General features: G+C 41.9%; 1 protein-coding gene across 8 annotated transcripts in view; it reads left to right on the top strand.

Annotated features, from left to right (window-relative positions):
* arhgap32b (Rho GTPase activating protein 32b) overlaps window positions 1–20,289 on the top strand; it is a 117,689-nt gene that overhangs the window by 64,342 nt on the left and 33,058 nt on the right. For 7 of the 8 annotated variants that reach the window (XM_061752286.1, XM_061752283.1, XM_061752284.1 and 4 more), the window contains 6 exons: window positions 9,491–9,577; window positions 12,889–13,026; window positions 13,618–13,710; window positions 14,943–15,065; window positions 15,363–15,440; window positions 19,929–20,010. In XM_061752286.1, the coding sequence (XP_061608270.1) occupies window positions 9,491–9,577; window positions 12,889–13,026; window positions 13,618–13,710; window positions 14,943–15,065; window positions 15,363–15,440; window positions 19,929–20,010 (601 nt within the window). Of the gene's footprint in view, window positions 1–1,673; window positions 2,226–9,490; window positions 9,578–12,888; window positions 13,027–13,617; window positions 13,711–14,942; window positions 15,066–15,362; window positions 15,441–19,928; window positions 20,011–20,289 lie in introns of those variants that run through there. The other variant, XM_061752290.1, reaches the window with a different exon arrangement.

Genomic DNA, 20,289 nt, shown 5'->3' with positions numbered 1-20,289 from the left:
GGAGCTGCTGAGGCAGTCTACTCAGTGGTCATCAAATCTGTCCTGTGTTCTTCCATCACAACGGACAATGAAAACTGCTGAAAAGATTGTCGGTACCCCCCTAGCCACCCTTGAGGACTTGCACGCTGACAGAACTAAGACAAGTGCATGCAAAATCCTCTTGAACCCCCCACATCCCGGTCAGTGGCTCTTCCAGCTCCTTCCCTCAGGTAGGCGCTACCGATCAATGCAAACTAGAACGAAAAGACATTCCAACAGCTTCTTCCCTCTTGCAATCAACTTCTTAAACAGCTAACCTACAATTCCATTGGAACATGCTGCCAAGTTTTTTTGAGTTTGTTAATTATACCAATTATACATTACTCGTGCACTCACTGTAGTAGTCTCGCCATGTTGCACTATTTGCATATCTGTTGTTGACCAATACTGGCCACTTATGCCAGAGTAGCATCTGCCCCACTTTCACACTGACTGAGGAGTATCTGTAACATTTGCACAATCAACATTGTCCCAGATTATCGCGCTACTAGTTCAATTTAAACTGTATACACTCCTTGAAGTCTCGGCGCTCTTTGCACAATGATCATTGCAGCGGACTATTGCTATATTAGTCATTCAAATTGCTCTAAGTGCTTGAGGACTCTGCATCTTTTTGCACAATTGTCCAAAAAAATAAATAAAAAATGTACCGGCATTACCAGATTAATAGCAACCTTTTATTGCTCAGTGACTGTTTTTCTCAATGTCTTTGTCTCAAAACTATTCTCTGTCAATTGACTGTCTGTTGTCGTACTAGAGCAGCTCCAATTACCGGAGACAAATTCCTTGTGTTTTTTGGACATACTTGGCAAATAAAGATGATTCTGATTCTGATTTTTCAGGAACACTGGAGCAATTTTCTCAGCATTTTTTAAAAACTTGTTTTTAAGTTCTCCCTCTTATTGTGAAAAGGACAAGCACACTTTTGACAACACACACCACAGCGAGCGTGTGACCATTGCAGGTTCCAGGCGGCTGCCTAGTGACCTCTCCTGGCTCACATGTCGTCCTCGGTGGGCGTGGCCATTTTCATATATTTCCGCCCAGTTCTCCACCATTATGTCTTTGTAATTAGCTTCATATGTTGATGGCACAAGAATCTACAGTATTTTCCTTTTAGGTATTTGTCTGCAACATGAGAGCATGGTTGGAACACTTTTTGATTTGTCCGTTGTGACGATGATAGACTACTCTTTTATTTTATTTAAAAAAAAATTCGGAATGGCTTTTTAACTAGTGAAGTAGCTCACAGCTAGATGAGAGTCTGCTTTTTACATCAATGTAAGGAATTATCAAATTTGAATCGAAGCCCTCAGTAGATATTTAGTTTCAGACTTGCACGGTCTGCAGTGTTCCTCAGCGCTGTGCAAGAGGACTTTCAAGAGGGAGGACTGTGCATGTGGAAGGTAAGAAACTAGCTTTTCCGCAAGTTTACCCATCCTCTGCACTTTTTTTCTTTTTCACCCCCATTTACCTCCTGCCCCCTTTCTCCTTGCATTTCCTTGTTCTCTCTCTGGCTCGCTCCCTCCATCCTCGCTCTTTGTCAGGGGAATGTACCAACCAGGGAGGGAAAGATGAGGACAGAAGGGGGAGGGGTGAACTAGCATGTCAGACAGGGGTGAGGAGGAAGAAGGGAGCGAATCGCATTTGGGAGCAAGAACGCACATGGTAGTAGAGTCTGCAGGAAAAACAGCCCATTCCTGTTGCTGATTTAATGTAGTGTCCACATAGTCTTAATGGTCGCCAGACTTCACAGAAAGAAATCCCAATAGCAAATGAAACAAGAAGGATCAGGATTGGGCATCACAATGGCAGGATGGCTGCAAGGGCCAAATGGAGGAGATAAAAGCTGTCCAGTTCAAGAATCGACCATTTCAACATCACCTCTCCGCCTCTAAAAGCTGCAAGTAGTACTACTACACACCTTCTCCAAATGCATCACCGAGCGAGCTCACACTGTCTGTGGAACAGTCAGAAGAGCTAGTATTTACCATCCTGCCCAGTGGAATTGTGCTGCGGATTGGTGAAACTAGACTCTGTTCGACGGGATGAGAGAAAGAGACTGGAGACAGGTGTTGGGCATTAAAGGAGGGGGAAAGTGTTGGTGTGAATCTCCACTGCATGAAGGGGAAGAAAAGTGTGGAAGCTAAGACATCAAAGGAGTGAAATCCAGACTTGACATTACTGTGAGTACTCAAGTGTTGCGTGTGTTCATTTCCTGAACTTTTTATTATCACCGCTCTGTAGTGTGCGTTTGACATAGCAACTTCAATCTTGTCGTAAGGTAATTACAGTTAAAAACATTGCTTTGGCTCTTTCGACTTAAGCTTTTTCATTGGATTCCGTTTCCCCTGTGTCCCTTGTCAAAACAGTTCACCATAATATTTCAAACCTGACCACATTGTGATTTCCTAGTTGTTCTTTATTGATTGATTGTTTTTGCGTAAGATGGAGTCACTTAAACGTTATATCTTGTCTTCTAGGGCAAAAGAGTTGATAACTAATAACTACAAACTGTAATATTTTGTTACATTGGTCCAAAGATGCATGTCAACCTTTTTATAAAGTTTGCCATCCTTTCCAGAATACCTTTTAGTCTGAGTGGTTTGTGATCTCCTTGTGATTGTAATGTGGACCAACTACTGGCTAAACACAGAAGCACTTTCTAGGTTATAATGTTATTTCCATTGGAGATCAAATTGCTGTTTTGAGCAGTCATGTGTTTATGGTTTCCTGCATCACTGGAAATGTCTGTGTATCTTTAGAATAACTTTTAATAGTCTGTGCTGTTAGGTTGCAGCTGTGAGTCAACCTGCTGGCGTTTTCCTTTCTAGCCTCTTTTAGTGCAAGTCATATTATAATTACTGAATTATTCTCAGGTTCTGCTGTGGTCTTTTATTGCCTCTCTTGCCTTTGTTTTAACATGACTCATATATATGTTGTACATCTGGGAATCTTTCTGTAGCAACTTTGCTGGATTGTGTACACTTTATTCTTAAATCTGGTTAGTTTGCTCGACCCTTACTGCACTTACACTAAGTGAATAACAGAAGTATTAACATACAGAATTTGTTAATCATCAATTGGTTTATGAATCACTTTACTCTAGCAAATTAGCTGCACATTAATTATCAATAAATGTTCAGTCACCAGTTTAAGAAAAGATTTTCCCAACTTCATGCTTCCATACAACAGTTTGAGGAAGAGTTTTTTTTTTTCTATCATGACTGTACCTCAGTATTCAAAGTAAGGTCGATAAAGATATGGTTGAATGAGTTTGGTTTGGAGGCACTTGAAAGCCCTGGCATCAACCTCATTAAACACTTGACACGAACTTGAATAGAGATTGTGAGCCCAGCCATCTTGTCCAACACAAGAATGGAGATTGTTGTAGCTGCAAAGATGCACCAGTGAGTGCATAACAACATCTAAGGAAGATATGATGAATCGTAATTGACATTAGATGGCTGAGGTAACTGAGGCCAACGGTCAAATCAGTGCGACCATCAAAATGTTCTTTTTGTTTCCGTTTTCCATTGCGATCGCTTATTAAAGACACCATCCAAAATATTTTTGTTTTCGAATCATGTGTAATGTACACTGACAGCTAACCCAGCAGTAGCAGAAGAGTTTACTAAACTCGCTGATTCACCGATACTCTGGGATCAGATCTGCTTCTTCAAATAATTTATCAAACCAGTGTCTTTAACCCACTCAAAGTTCTTGCAGCAGCCTATGTGGCCTTACACAAAGCAAAAAAAAAAAAAAACCCACTGAAAATAAACATTGGCAGTTTGTTTGAGTTCTTAGCACCTATCAGTAATGCAGCACAGTTGGTAGTGGAACTAATTGTTCCCATCTTGTTCCCTGACTGCCACATCTCATACAGTAGGTGCACCTTCCTGAGCAGCACTGCTTAAGCAGAGATTCTCTCATAAGGTACTGTATATTTGCAGCACATAGGAGCATTATGTTGATTGCTGCACAGATGTAAGACACATGGTCTTGCATCTGTGCAGCAATCAACATAACGTTTGATTATTTTATTTTTTTCTAGTCCTGAGGATTAGATTTTATGAAACCTAAAATTCATTTTAAATTTTTACATTTAAAAATGTTTTTTTGTTTTCCTCTGCCTTACCTTACCTGGATGAATAAAGGTTAAATAAGAAAGTAATAAAATCAAAACCTCTGGCTTTGTATGTTACTGAAGCACACTACAGAGTAGGAGGGAAACAAAAGCACTGTTGCTGTAGGTTACAATCGAGAGAGGATTTAAATGCAGTGGATATAAAAAGCCAAATGTCAGGTTTTTGTGATATACACTGCTGTGAAGTATTGGCCCCGCTTCTTACATTGTTATATTTTTGCATAGTTTCCCCACTTTAAGATCATCGAACAAATGTCGGACAAAAGATCTGAAAAAGCTGCAACAAAATGACACGATCCAAACACATTGAAGAACAGTCAAGAAATAAATGAATTGACATCAGTCTTGAAAGGGTTACAAAGCCATTTCTAAAGCTTTAGGATTCCAGTGACCCATAGGGATGCCATTAACCTCATGAAGAAATTATGGAACAGTGGTGAACCTTCCCAGGAGTGGCCGGCTACAGATTACCCAAAGAGAAGAGCAATGACTCATCCAGGAGGCCACAAAGGAACTCATGACAACTTCTAAAGAACTCAGTGTTCATGACACAACAATAAGTAAGCGACTGGCCAAAAATGGCATCCATGGCGGAGTTCCAAGGCAAAAACCAATGCTGACCAAAAAGAACATAAAAGCCTCTTACTTTTGGAAAAAAAAAAAAAATCTGAATATTATATGGACTGATTGAGCTTTTTGGAAGGTGTATGTCTCGTTACATCTGGTGTAAATGTAGCACAGCATTTCAGAAATAGAACATCATACCACCAGTCAAACATGCTGGTGGTAGTGTGATGGTCTTGGACTGTTTTTCTTCTTCAGGACCTGGACAACTTGACAACAGCCGTGATTGATGGAACCATAAATTCTGGTCTTTAAAAGAAAATCCTGAAGGAGAATGTTCAGCCATCAGTTTGTGACCTCAAGCTGAAGCGCACTTTGGTTCTGCAGCAGGGTAACGATCCAAAACACACCCGGAAGTCATCTTCTGAATGGCTTAAAAAAAAGGGAAGGTTTTTGAGTGACGTAGTCAAAGTCCAAACTTGAATCCGATTGAAATGCAATGGCATGACCTTAAAAACGCCATTCATGCTCGAAAACCCTCCATTTTTGCTGAATTCAAACAATTCTGCAAGGTAGAGTGGGCCAAACCATCTACACAGAGAAGTGAAAATTTGCCAGTTATAGAAAATGCTTGATTACAGTTGTTGCTGCTGAGGATGGGCCCAACAAGTTATTAGGTTTAGAGCCTATTAATGTTTCACACAGGGCCAGGTAACTTTGAATAGTTTTTTTCCCCTAATAAATGAAATCACCATTTAAAAACAGCATTTTTTTAAAATTATATTATATTTGTCTGATATTTACATTTGTTTGATGATGTGGGGAAACTATGCAAAAATATAAGAATTTGAGAAGGAGGCCAATAAATGAGAAAAAAAAGAGCTCAAAATAAATCATTTCAAAACGTTTTTTTCCACCATTTCTGTGACCTGAACTGTTAAAAGAACACCATACCTACTGTATCAATCATTCAAATATTATTTATGTAGCACTTTTCATACATAAAAAATGCAACCAAAAGTGCTTCACAGAGATAAAAAGAGACAATTAAATAGCAGGAAATATACAAAAACGCACCCCTCCCATCCCCATATATACAGTGGGGCAAACAACTATTTAGTCAGCCACCAATTGTGCAAGTTCGCCACTTAAAAAGATGAGAGAGGCCTGTAATTTTCATCGTATGTATACCTCACCGATGAGAGACAAAATGAGGGGGGGAAAAAATCAGAAAATGTATTATTTTAATCCATTATCCAGATGTATGAATCTGTGCGTACGCGTGAATCCAATCACATTTCCTTCGTACATCCCAACCAGCGTGGAAATGAGCGCACACGTTGGAGTTGCCGACCCCTCCCTGTCCACGCCCACATTTAAATATGCAACTCATATTTAAATGTACCCTGCGCCTGAGATCCCCGATCTCTGCATGATCAGGAAAAAAAGGAAAATGAGCAAGGTAATGAAGAAAACAAAATTTTCCGAATGTGAAGTTGCTCAATGAAGTGGAGGTGTGCAAGAAAATCCTCTTTGGCGCGCTGTCCTCCGGCGTAAACAACAAGCGAAAGAAGAGTGAATGGGACAGCGTGTGTGCAGCTGTCAATGCTGTGGAGTCAGAGCAGCGCACACACACTGAACGAAAAAAGAAGTGGTCAAACGTTAAGGTGGATGTGAAGCGGAGGACAGGTGCCCACCGCCAAAGTGTAACTACCATGTATTTTTATAACTCACAACAAATGTGTTCATACAGTAACCTACACTCAGCCCTATGAGAGAGAGGTTCATGCGTAAATGTTGCATGTATGGTATTTGTAATAAATCTTTTGAATTCAAATAGAAGCACATCAGCATAGCAAAGACTATATTAAAAACTGTGACTCAATTTATTATTTTAATACACAGGAGAGGACACGCGGTCTCAGCCACGTGCTACATGTTCGGGGGATTCGTCCACCGTCCCCGGTGTCTTAGTTTCAGACGCACGGAGGATTCCTCCAGCGTCCCTCACTGGAAAAAGTCCTTTGAATTTCCCGCATTTGAACATGTACATCGGTTGCACATGAAAAAAATATGTTAAAATGAATAATTTACCCCTCTTCTCCTTAAAAAAAGAGTCATTTTAACAGATCTTAATCATATACAACTGATGTGAATGTTCAAATAAAATTCAAAGGTTTCTTTTTTTCAGTGCTGGCATCACTAGTGTCACATATGCGGAGGTTTCGTTCACCGTTCCTTTGCGTCTCCTCCGGCATCCCCAGCGTCTCTGACGCAATTACTCTCCAACAACCGGCTGCTGCTGCCCACCCGACTGGCCGTGTCCTCACCTGTGCTGTGCTGGAGTCACGAGATTGCAAGGGCAATAGGCAGCGTAAATGATCGCCTTCATCAATTTATGGGCGTCCTCACAAATAACAGTGATTCGTTAAATGCACTGGTCAACAAGTAAATTCCGAGTCCTTGCTTCTTTTACATTGTTGAAATCAAATGTTGTCGGGCATGAATTGTTCATTAGTGCTAATTGTTCATGTGTCTCTGATGTGCAGATTTATTATAACAGTTTCCCGGCATCGTCAAGTGTCGCCAAAGAAACGTGCGTACGCCAGCCATGAAGTAGGCGTGATGCACCGCACATTTCCACGGTCATTTCGCTCTTGATATATCTGAACTTTGCCGTGAAAAATAACGTACGCCACGTTTTTGTGCGTTCGCACCTTTTCTACATGAGGTCCCAGGACCTTGAAATGCTTCTTATGAAGCCACTCCTTCATTGCCCGGGCAATGTGTTAGGGATGATTGTCATGCTGAAAGACGCAGCCACGTTTCATCTTCAATGCCCTTGCTGATGGAAGGAGGTTTTCACTCTAAATATCACCATACATGTCCCCATTCATTATTTCCTTTCCACGGATCAGTCGTCCTGGTCCCTTTTCAGAAAAACAGCCCCAAAACATGATGTTTCCACCCCCATGCTTCACAGTAGGTACGGTCTTCTTTGGATGGAACCCGACATTCTTTCTCCTCCAAACACGACAAGTTGAGTTTTTACCAAAAATGTTCTATTTTGGTTTCATCTGACCAAATGACATTCTCCCCAATCCTCTTCTGGATCATCCAAATGCTCTCTAGCAAACTTCAGATGGGCCTGGACATGTACTGGTTTAAGCAGGGGGACACGTCTGGCACTGCAGGATTTCAGTCCCTGGCGGCGTAGTGTGTTACTGATGGTAGCCTTGGTTACTTTGGTCCCAGCTCTCTGCAGGTCATTCACTAGGTCCCCCTGTGTGGTTCTGGGATTTTTTTGCTCACCGTTCTTGTGATCATTTTGACGCCATGGGGTGAGATCTTGTGTAGTGCTCCAGATCAAGGGAGATTATCAGTGGTCTTGTATGTCTTCCATTTTCTAATAATTGTTCCCAGAGTTGATTTCTTCACACCAAGCTGCTTAGCTGTTGCAGATTCTGTCTTCCCAGCCTGGTGCAGGTCTACAATTTTGTTTCTGGTGTCCTTTGACAGCTCTTTGGTCTTGGCCATAGTGGAATTTGGAGTGTGACTGTTTGCAGTTGTGGACAAGTGTCTTTTATACTGTTGAGTTCAAACAGGTGCCATTAATACAGGTAAAGAGTGAAGGACAGAGGAGCCTCTTAAAGAAGTTACAGGTCTGTAAGAGCCAGAAATCTTGCTTTGTAGGAGACCAAATACTTATTTTCCACCATAATCTCCGAATAAATTCTTTAAAAATCAGACAATGTGATTTTCTGGATTTTTTAATTTATTTATTCTTTCTCATTTTGTCTCTCATAGGTGAGGTGCACCTCTGATGAAAATTACAGGCCTCTCTCATCTTTTTAAGTGGGAGAACTTGCACAATTGGTGGCTGACTAAATACTTTTTTGCCCCACTGTTAATGCAAGGCTCAAAATGTTTGTTTTTTTCTTTGAGGAGCAGTTTTGCTTTATAATTTCTTCATTTGAGGAGCAACTTTATTATTATGAAGAGCTTTTTTTTTTTTTTTTTTTTTTTTTGCAGCTTAATCACACACGGACCCGAGGCAATGGTTTTATAGACTACACAACAATATAACGGGGGAGTTGACTGTAGGGCTGCAGCTAACGAATAGTTTAGTACTCGAGTATCGTACGGAAAATTGTGTGAAACAATTTATTATTTGGATAAACTATATTGCTGCTTGGTTAAAGAGCAAATTATGAATACAAAAGAGACACTAAGACCGTCACGTCATAACGTAAAACTAATTGGTTCCCTTTTTTAAATATGTTTTTTCTTAAATTAACATTGTGCATAAAAGATAAGTGTTTACAGCCGTTGTGCATCTTCATTTAAAAAGCTAGCATTTTAGCAATTTGTGACTTCATTAATAATACATTAGGTTCATGGCTTTGCATTTATGAGCTTAGACCAGCTGACTAGGAATAAGACAAATATTCTTTGTACTACTACAAGTTTTGGAAGTGTTCAATTTGTTCAAACTAAAATGAAGAAACCTTGAGAGCAAATAAATATTTCTTACTATCACAAGATAACATGGCAGTTTATTAATTTCAATCCTGTATCGATGCAAATTCACAAACGATAGTATTAAATAAAAGGGACAAGGTGTTTTGGATGATGCCCCAACTATTTTATTTATCCCCCAAAAAAGTCATTTCATTACCTAAGCACTGTGGTACAACAATGGAAATATTAAATCACGATTACTGCATTGTCTTTCAGTTGTCTCTCGGCGATGAACAGAGCGAAGTGACGCGGAACGGCCAAGATTCCAAGGAGCTTGTATACTTGGTTCATATTTACTGCCAGGTGAGGCTTCATTTCATGAGTCATTATAAATAAGTACTGACACACCTTAATGTACACTAACACAGAAAAACTAAAAATGTCAATTCAAATTTAAATTCAATTGAGACAAGTTGAGTCATTTGTTCGGATATACGTATAACACCCACCTCACAGCACTAACTGAAATAATATCTGGGTTGATTGTTATTATTTTTTTTTTAATTTATAAACTGTGTTACAGTGGAACTGAAAAGAGCATTAAACAAGTAGTCGGGTTAGAGAAGTTTTCATTTCACATTTTTATTTGCTGATTGGCACTGCTTTTAACAAGATGCAGCCTCATATCTTAATTGAGAGGTTAGCCTCTCATTTCATGCTACCCGATCAGATTTTATTGATCTTAAACGTTTTAACAGACAGACTGTAGCAGGTTTTATGAATAGACACAAGTGTTCAGTCATATACTCAAACACAGGCTCTTACAGGGTCTGTGTCCTTTCTTCCCTGCTTTTTATCTTTGTCACAGGCTTCTGCAAATTGTCAAATTTTTAGGCGATAGTTGAGTCTTACTCTCTCTGATTCAGGGCCACCAATCAAATCACGGCTGTGACGATAGCATCCAGGACCTAAAGGTGTTGAAAACTAGGGCCTAACTGATTAATCAGCTTGCCGATTTAATCGGTCAATATTAGCCCTTTTCACATCAATAAAAGACAACACATTACACCAAGATAATGACTTTGAAACAGACATAAAAACAAATCTTCAAAAATTGATCTGTCTGCCTGTAATTAATATCTTAGTTGTAAGCGTCACGGGACCAAAAAAAGCTTATTTCATTCATTCTATAGATATTTCTTTTAATGAGTTGGCCGATTAATCGATTATCGGAATTTTATTTTACCAAATATCGGGAACAGCTTCAAAAAATTCAGATCGGTTGCACCAAGAAAATGGTAATAGATTTCAGGAAATCCAGTGTCGACCCCAAAACCGGCACTATCTATAGTGAAGTGGTGCAAATATAGTACAATTGTATTGTTTGGGCCCAAGTTTAACTCTAATTTGAATTTCATTGAAAACACTGAAACCAGAGAATCAATCTGCTGATAAAACTCCATTCTTTTGGTGTCAACTAAAATATTTTATGTACCTTTTGTGAACATTGTATTGAAAGTCTCTTATTCTTTTTTTATGCTGTTTGTGAAAGACAAGCAGTGTATGAATGACATCATCAGAATGTGATCTAAAATTACTGGAGTCTTGCTTAAGGACCTCTGCTCCTTTGGACAATGCGGGTGGTACAAAAAGCAAACTGAATTTGAACCCAACCTGATCACTTAAGAAGCAGTCGACTTGCAGTCATGGCCTCAGGTTGGCGGTATTATGTGCCGGTGCAGAAAATAAATGATCCTTTCTGCCATAAGGCTGCTAAAAAGCACAAAATGTATTAATTATTATTTATTTCCTTTACTGAACTAAATATATATATATATTTTTATTTTTTTTCGGGTTGACTGTAAAACTGAAATGTGTCTCTGGGACTAAAAGTATTCTGAATCGCAATCAGAAAAATGGCTGCTGAAAAGGGCTGTACATTTTAAGGTACCAAGTTTTAAACAGAGCACATTTTGTCTCTTTGCTTCATAATTTATAGATTCTTCATCATTTTGATCGTCTTCGTCATTCCTTATTATGGGTGGAAGCTTGGTGACGCAAGAGTTCGCCGTTTTACATGCATCATCTTTCCAACCAGTTGAACATTCTCTGTTTTGTTGCATTTCTGTATATAATTTGGCATGTACACTTGTGCATAAAATGTCATAAACCCAACCCAAACAAACAGACCCACTCCAGCTGCAGAGTAGCTTTGCCCTAATCTCCTCCTGTGACATTTTCATCCCCCCCCCCCCCATCCTTTTCCATCCGCAAAGGGTATTCCTTTTCCTCGTCCTTGGCAATGACACACAAGTATGTGACTGTGTTGTTGGAATTTCCATTTACTGAGGAGCCACTGGAAAATTGTTAGATCTTCCCCAGCACTTGAGAAAAAAAGACAACAACTCGCAAAGAGTTGAGTTGAGAGTTGGTGTAGAAATAGTGGTACAGCACAGTGAGAATAGTTCATTTCCATGGAGCCAGACATGGATGGTAACTGGAGTCCCAGTATGAAAGTGGGGCAATAAAGCTTAATGTGATCACTGAGTCCACAGAGACTTTTCAGCCCTGCCTGCCACAGCCAGCGCTTTAAACACCACAAGAATCAGTGGGTTGAGTGGTGTGCTGCAGTCCCATTGCACAGACCTTGGCTCCAGTACAGACGGCTCTTTTTAGGCCAAATCAAAGCAAAAGACATTTTCCACCACAAGTTTCTCTCATTTGGTTAGGCAGTTTGGAGCTTCATCTTAGTTTGAATTGGAAGGGAGAAGAAAAAGAGAATGGCTGTTTTGTATGTGACGTGACATTCATTATGGTAAATGTAGGGCAAACCTCTTATGGTTGATCTTCACTTTGCTATGAAGAGCTTAATGATGGATTGTTTTTGTATGCAGAAGCATCACTGGGGATCGAAACGGAAAACAGTGCCAGCTGTATGCGATGAGGAGCGTTTTTACAGAAGTGTCTTAACACCATTGTGGATACTGGTGTATTTTTGTAGTGTTAAGTTTTTGATCAGACATGAACATAAAAGTCTGAAATTCCTGTGCACGCGTGTTTAAATGTCAGGTGAGAGGAAAGTAACAGTGTGTTTGGACTTTGAAAGTTTGGACTGACAGTATTCATAACCCATATAACTACAACCCCAATTCCAATGAAGTTGTGACGTTATGTTAAACATAAATAAAAACAGCTTCTTACTAATACTCATATAACATTACCTTTGATCTTTCCAAGCTTAACGCCTTGTGTAATAATGTATATATGTATACATGTATTATATATGTATAATGTATGTAAGAGTAACCAGCCCGGTCACCAGCCAATCACAGTGCACATACTGTACAGACAATCAAGCATTCACAATCACACCTATGGGCAATTTAGAGTCTTCAAGGAACCTAAACGTGTTCATAACGTGCATGTTTTCTGAGATTCAAAGCCTGAACCTCAGAACTGTGAGGCATTTGTGTCCTCTAGGCATATCATGCTCCCACAATGATAAGAACATACCTAGATCTGCAATGCTTCTTCCCTGGTCCAAGCAAACCCACTTTTCACTTTTTTTTTTTTTTTTACAAATTAGTTCAGTAGCTTTTGTTTAATCCTGATCACACATGATTAAATAATTACTGCTTTCCTGCTTTGAGTCACTCAGTGTTTTGTTTATGAAGGGTCGAAGTTGGATTGTGAAGCGTAGCTATGAGGATTTCCGTGTCCTGGACAAGCACCTGCACCTGTGCATATATGACCGCCGTTTCTCTCAGCTGCCTGAGCTGCCCAGACTTGACAGTTTGACTGATCAACCAGAGGTGAGCTCTTACAAATCTGTGTCTGTGTGCATGCGGACTGTAAATAATTGCTTTCAAGCATGTCTGCATGACACTGTTAAACCTTCTCCAGAAACTAAATTTTTATGGGTTTAGTGTTCCAACAAGCTGACTCATAGTCATAAACAAAAAATGTCAGCCAAGGAAAAACTATCTTTACAATACTTCTCAGTAAGCTTTTAGTGTAAGTGAAACATCATACATATGTGTGCAAGGGATGGGCTTTTTTATATCGGATTCTGCCATAGTTTTAGCAACGCTCCTGAAAGCCAAGGTGTGCCTGCTATGTGAGTGCACCAGAATGATTGACACCGCGTCAGTCACGCTTTCTAGTTCTGATTGGTTGTTTTTCTTTGGGCACAGTGGTTTCTTGCAAATGAAATTAGAAACAAAAGATGGGGCCAAAGAGGAGGAGATGCATCTCATTGTATGAAAAGTCCTCTATAAATAAAGTTTGATTTGATATACCAGTACTAATGTCAGGTCATAATGACCAAACAAAAAGTTTGTTTGTTTTATTATTATTGCAAGCTACTTCTTTAATTACTGTATATGCATTTTCTTCCATGTTAGTCTGTTTCCCAAATGTTGTTGGGTTACCTCTCCCGGCTTTCGGCCATCGCTGACAACAAGATCAACTGTGGGCCTGCCCTCACGTGGATGGAGGTATGAATACACTTTCCTCATCTGCAGTAGAGACAATCTAATGATTGATGGTTACTCAGAGTGAAAACAGACTACACTTTAGTCTTGACTGAAATGAGCACCTGAAACAGATGTCATTTCTCATTCGTAGTTGAGTTGACACTGGATAAATGCAGTTGGAAGTCGATGCCAGTACATGGAAAGTACGCTACTCGATGTGGCTTTGTAGATCCTGAATGTTCATACTGTGCGATGAAACGTATTGAATTGTTACGATCAGGGAGTCAGTATAAACAGAGCTGAAAGAGAGCCACATTATTGACCTAAAGTTACATACACAGCCAGCTAACATGACCACAGTGTGCACCCTTTTGAGTCTCCCGTGGGAATTTTCTTTTTGTTCGGTGCTGTGACAATAGTGGCATAGACGTTATGCATGTGGTGATATTCATGTTACTTCATTGGGCGTTCATCTCGGTGGAACACTGTCAGTGACCATAGCGGCAGGGAGAGGCAGAGACAGTGTGAAACGATATCTCCAGTTTTGTCTGAGATGAAATTCTACAACATAGTACTGACTGAAGACCACTTGTTGGGGTACAGAGTTCATTACTTCCAGCCATCCGTTTTCTTCCGCTTATCCGAGGTCGGGTCACAGTGGCATTAGCTTTAGCAGGGAAGCCTAGACTTCCCTCTCCCTAGCCACTTCCTCTCGCTCTTCCGAGGGGATCCCGAGGCGTTTAAGTACTTCGTATTTGAATTCCTCTGCTGTGCATGTATAGATGGACACATGCGCTTGGATTTGATGTGCAAGTATTGTAATTGTACTGACTGATATGCTCGCTGGTGGATCTAGCGTATGAGTTGCATTTCTTTTGGGGAAAAAAAACAAACAAACATTGTATTCTTTTATAGTTAGGGTTTAAGGTGAATATGTATAAACTCTTGCAGACGTGTTGCCTAAATTGTTGCCTTACTGAAGCACAGTGCATTTTTACACCACCCTATTATGTGGGGGGAGGCTGACTCAGCAGTACTGTGTGTAATAGAATGTTGATTAACATGTTGAATGCGTTTCAGGTTTCCACAGTGATTTCTCCATCTGCTGAATTGCAATTTTTGATGCTATTTTAAAATAACCGAATAACCTTAAATCTATGTTGCATCTTTTAGCCTGTGACATTTGAATCTGTAGTGTAAGCATTGCAAGGACTGAATAGAGCCCACAATACAGAGGATTGTTTGTTTTCTAGGTTGACAATAAGGGAAATCATCTTTTGGTACATGAAGAGTCATCCATCAATGTTCCAGCAATTGCAGCTGCCCACGTCATCAAGCGCTACATTGCACAGGCTTCAGACGAGCTGTCCTTTGAGGTGACACCAATATTCAACACTCACTCTCTCTCTCTCTCTCTCTCTCTCTCTCTCTCTCTCTCTGTCTTTCTGACAATGCACAGCGAATGCATTCCATTCTACTTTACAGTGCTCAAGAGAAAAATATACCACTGGAAACCGGTTGTCTCTTCCAGTAAAATTTCTCAATTTTGCAAAAGTAACAACTGTAAATAAACGTTTGCTAGATCCCAAGCCCGAAAAGAATCCAAATCGTCTTAAAACAATTCTTGTGCAATTGTATCTGCCAAGTGACACATTTTTTCCTGTTCTCTGCAGGTTGGTGACATTGTGTCAGTGATTGACATGCCTCCTAAAGAAGACACCACATGGTGGAGGGGGAAGCACGGCTTTCAGGTGTGCCATTCATATCAACATCAAACACACAGTTGGAGTTTGCCTTGTGTTCTTTGCTTTTGCCAATCCAGAGGCACTGTCGCCGATGTCCACGCGATGTTGCAGAGGCGTGTCAACCAGGACAGCCCCACAACATCCAGAGCCTTTAGGAACTCCGGGCGAATCTCATCCACCCCCGGGGCCCTGCCACCGAGGAGCTTTTTAACTACCTCGGTGACCTCAAACCCAGAGATAGGAGAGCTCGCCTCAGAGAACCCACACTCTGCTTCCCCATGGGAAGGCGTGTCGGTGGAATTGAGGAGGTCTTCGAAGTATTCTCCCCACCGACTCACAACGTCCCGAGTCGAGGTCAGCAGCGCCCCATCCCCACTATACACAGTGTTGGTGGTGCACTGCTTTCCTCTCCTGAGACGTCGGATGGTGGACCAGAATTTCCTCGAAGCCGTCCGGAAGTCTTTCTCCATGGCCTCACCGAACTCCTCCCATGCCCGGGTTTTTGCTTCAGCGACCACCAGAGCTGCATTCCGCTTGGCCAGCCGGTACCCATCAGCTGCCTCAGGAGTCCCACAGGCCAAAAAGGCCCGATAGGACTCCTTCTTCAGCTTGACGGCATCCCTCACCGTTGGTGTCCACCAACGGGTTCGGGGATTGCTGCCACGACAGGCACCGACCACCTTACGGCCACAGCTCCGGTCGGCCGCCTCAGCAATGGAGGCGCGGAACATGGTCCACTCGGACTCGATGTCCCCCGCCTCCCCCGGAACATGAGCAAAGTTCTGTCGGAGGTGGGAGTTGAAACTCCTTCTGACAGGGGATTCTGCCAGACGTTCCCAGCAGACCCTCACAATACGTTTGGGCCTGCCACGTCGGACCGGCATCTTCCCCCACCATCGGAGCCAACTCACCACCAGGTGGTGATCAGTTGACAGCTCCGCCCCTCTCTTCACCCGAGTGTCCAAGACATGCGGCCGCAAGTCCGATGACACGACCACAAAGTCGATCATCGAACTGCGACCTAGGGTGTCCTGGTGCCAAGTGCACGTGTGGACACCCTTATGCTTGAACATGGTGTTCGTTATGGACAATCCGTGACGAGCACAGAAGTCCAATAACAGAACACCGCTTGGGTTCTGATCGGGGGGGCCGTTCCTCCCAATCGCGCCCTTCCAGATCTCACTGTCATTGCCCACGTGACCATTGAAGTCCCCCAACAGAACAATGGAGTCCCCAGCGGGAGCGCTCTCCAGCACCCCCTCCAAGGACTCCAAAAAGGGTGGGTACTCTGAACTGCTGTTTGGTGCATAGGCACAAACAACAGTCAGGACCCGTCCCCCCACCCGAAGGCGGAGGGAGGCTACCCTCTCGTCCACCGGGGTGAACCCCAACGTACAGGCGCCGAGCCGGGGGGCAATAAGTATACCCACACCTGCTCGGCGCCTCTCACCATGGGCAACTCCAGAGTGGAAGAGAGTCCAACCCCTCTCGAGAGGACTGGTACCAGAGCCCCAGGTGTGTGTGGAGGCGAGTCCGACTATATCGAGTCGGAACTTCTCGACCTCACACACCAGCTCGGGCTCCTTCCCTGCCAGAGAGGTGACATTCCACGTCTCTAGAGCCAGCTTCTGTAGCCGGGGATCGGATCGCCAAGGTCCCCGCCTTCGGCCACCGCCCAGCTCACACTGCACCCGACCCCTATGGCCCCTCCCACAGGTGGTGAGCCCATGGGAAGGGGGACCCACGTTACCCTTTCGGGCTGTGCCCGGCCGGGCCCCATGGGTGCAGGCCCGGCCACCAGGCGCTCGCCTTCGAGCCCCACCACCAGGCCTGGCTCCAGTGGGGGGCCCCGGTGGCCCGCGTCCGGGCAAGGGAAAACGAAGTCCATTGTTTGTCGTCATCATTAGGGGTCTTTGAGCCGTGCTTTGTCTGGTCCCTCACCTTGGACCTGTTTGTCATGGGTGACCCTGCCAGGGGCATAAAGCCCCAGACAACTTAGCTCCTAGGATCACTGGGACACACAAACCCCTCCACCACGACAAGGTGACGGCTCAAGGAGGGGCTCCTTTGAAGTGTCAGCTTTTTAAAACTGAAGTATACCTTCAAACCGTTAACCAGTTGATGCCTAGTTAATACGCTTTTATAGTAACAAAATGTTTGCTGTCTGAGTCACACGCAAATTGAGGAGTATGATGATTTTATTGAAATGTCCAATGTTTTAATTCCTTTCTTAAGGCATTGGCCTATTCCATGCTTTCTATCAGCAAAACAACCCTTCTTTTTTACCATTATGTATAAAAACAGTGACTTGCTTAATAATGTGGAACAACCTCCGGAAATAATTTTCCTTTAATGTGGCTCACCTTGGAAACTCGTTATCAAACCTGTCATCTGAGATTAATATTAGAAATCTAAATAGACAGGAGAAAAAGCTTGCCCAGAAAAAGTCGAAAACTCAAATGTTTATTTAAAAGACAGTAACGGTAAATCCTAAATGCATAATAATTATGGAACACAGTCTGCATTCTTTTAAGTTGAAAGATCCTTGTGCAGTAATAAACCCTTTTTAAAACCAAGTCAGAACTTTCTGTGACCCTCTGCCCTAGTTTCTCTGCACTGCCCTTTTTGATCACGTTTGGCTCTTTGCCTGAAGGATGTCTGACATTGTAGCACACTGCCGGGGTTACAGGCATCAGGAAGTTTCTCATGAGTTCACTGCTATTTCTGAAGTGTTGTTGGTAGGCAAGAATCTACAGTGAGCTTTGTCTGTCAGTTTAAAGCTGACATGCTAGGTTTAAATACTGTGTACTGCTGGTGAACATACACACATCTCGAGTCATACTGTACCTCCGCTCTACTTGGTAGAGGGTTTTTGGGTGTTCTGAAAGTCTCTGAAAGTACATTTTGCACTAGAGACGTCAAAATGAAATTCTTGATTCTGAATTTTCCATCCGTCCATCCATTTTCTGTGCCACTTATCCTCACTAGGGTTGCGGGCATGCTGGAGCCTATCACAGCTGACCCTGGGCGAGAGGCAGTTTACATATATAGACATATAGACAAACAACCATTCACACTCACATTCACACCTATGGGCTATTTAGAGTCTTCAATTAACCTACCATGCATGTTTTTCGGGATGTGGGAAGAAACCGGAGTACCTGGAGAAAACCCACGCAGACACGAGGAGAACATGCAAACTCCACACAGGCGAGGCCGGATTTGAACCCGGTTCCTCAGAACTGTGAGGCAGATATGCTAACCAGTTGGTCACTGTGCCGCCATCTGAATTTTCCCATATTACTGTAACTAAAACCCTTTCATGCATATTGGTCACAACAGTGGACAGCTATTTTCTCCGATATGAATGAGTCTTGAAGTCACAGTTGCGCATCAGTCCCTAAAATTACTTTAAATGTAACTTCAAAGAACAACCAGACAATAAATTAGTTGCAAATAAAATAATAATATATTAAAATAATAGAAAAAAAAAAGGAATAAAATAGTTATGGGTAAAAATGTGCCAATGTTTTTAGCCATGACTGTATTGTCTCTCATATGTATCTAAAAAAAAAATCCTCTCATTATTCTGGCATTTAACAAATAGAAATAATTTTGGTAATCCTAATTGACCTAAAACAGGAAGGTTTAGTCTGATTTCATTTCACAGTCAGGAAAAGGCTGTTCCTGCTGTGTGCGTCTTGTGGGGCAGTGTGGTGCCGTGCATGCATGGAGCTGCTCGTTTACTGTAAGCTTAAAAAAAAAAAAAAAAAAAAGGAGTAGAAGAAGAAAGTCGCATTAAACTAATTGTTCACAGATTAGGAAATATATATGCCAATGAGTATTGTTATATTAACTGTTACTACGGTGTTTGTGTGTGAATATTCAATATTTGAAGGTAAATCCATCCTGTGATCAAATGCTAATATTAGCTAGCCTTTCAATAGGGTTTTCCATTGACTGTTAGCATTTAGCAAGCACTGTTAGCTAGCTGGCGATTTCTAGAACAATGTGTCTTCTTGTATTTAAATATAAAATGAGGGTAATTATTTTTGTTGTGCTTTTTTTTTTTTAACAGTTTTACAGTAAACCCCAACTGGGGTGTCAATAAACATCTTCAAGCACGCTCAAGTTTGGCTTACCTGCCCAGCCTTGAGCTACACTGCAAACATTCTCTGCAGCTGCAAAGTGCGAGCTGTGGGTGATCGGAGTTTTTTTTTTTTTTTTTCGTGGTCTATCAATGCCTTTCATTGCCGATCACGTGCTTTCCGTGGAAATCAGCCCATCATGATTGTGGCCAATCGATCAGAGCACCGCGAGTTAATTCATAATTTTGTTGCAGCTATTAGGCATTTAACATTGTAAAAATTCCAATCCACAGAAGGCGGTGGGCTTTACCACCACCTGCAGGACCTAGGTGTTGGGTCTGCACTACTTGCGCCCTTAGACTGATTTTATTCTGGTTTGTTTTGTACCTCCTCTCACTCCCTCCAGGTTGGCTACTTTCCCAGTGAGTGTGTGGAGCTCATAAATGACAAAGTGCCACAGTCCATGACCAACTCTGTGCCGAAGCCAGGTACTCCTCCACTTTATTTTCGAACCATTTAGTGAAAGGTTGTCGGAAGGAAGTAATAGTTGGTGACAGTGGAGATAGGGGCTGTGTTTGCAGGAAGTAGTTCAGTTTTAGATGAAGGGTGTGTGTGTGTGTGTGTGTGTGTGTGTGCATGTGTCATCCCATATAGAGTCAAACCCTTACTTTTACTTTTCATCAGAAAGACTGCGTTGTCTCGATAAAGTACAAAAATAGTGCAAATAAAGGAAAGGGGGAAAAAAAACCACCAATTATACATATTAC

The sequence above is a fragment of the Phyllopteryx taeniolatus genome, chromosome 17 (genome assembly GCF_024500385.1).
Source record: "Phyllopteryx taeniolatus isolate TA_2022b chromosome 17, UOR_Ptae_1.2, whole genome shotgun sequence".
Taxonomy (NCBI): Eukaryota; Metazoa; Chordata; class Actinopteri; order Syngnathiformes; family Syngnathidae; genus Phyllopteryx; species Phyllopteryx taeniolatus.
The sequence above is the reverse complement of the archived record's forward strand: the minus strand, read 5'-3'. Positions and strand labels throughout refer to the sequence as shown.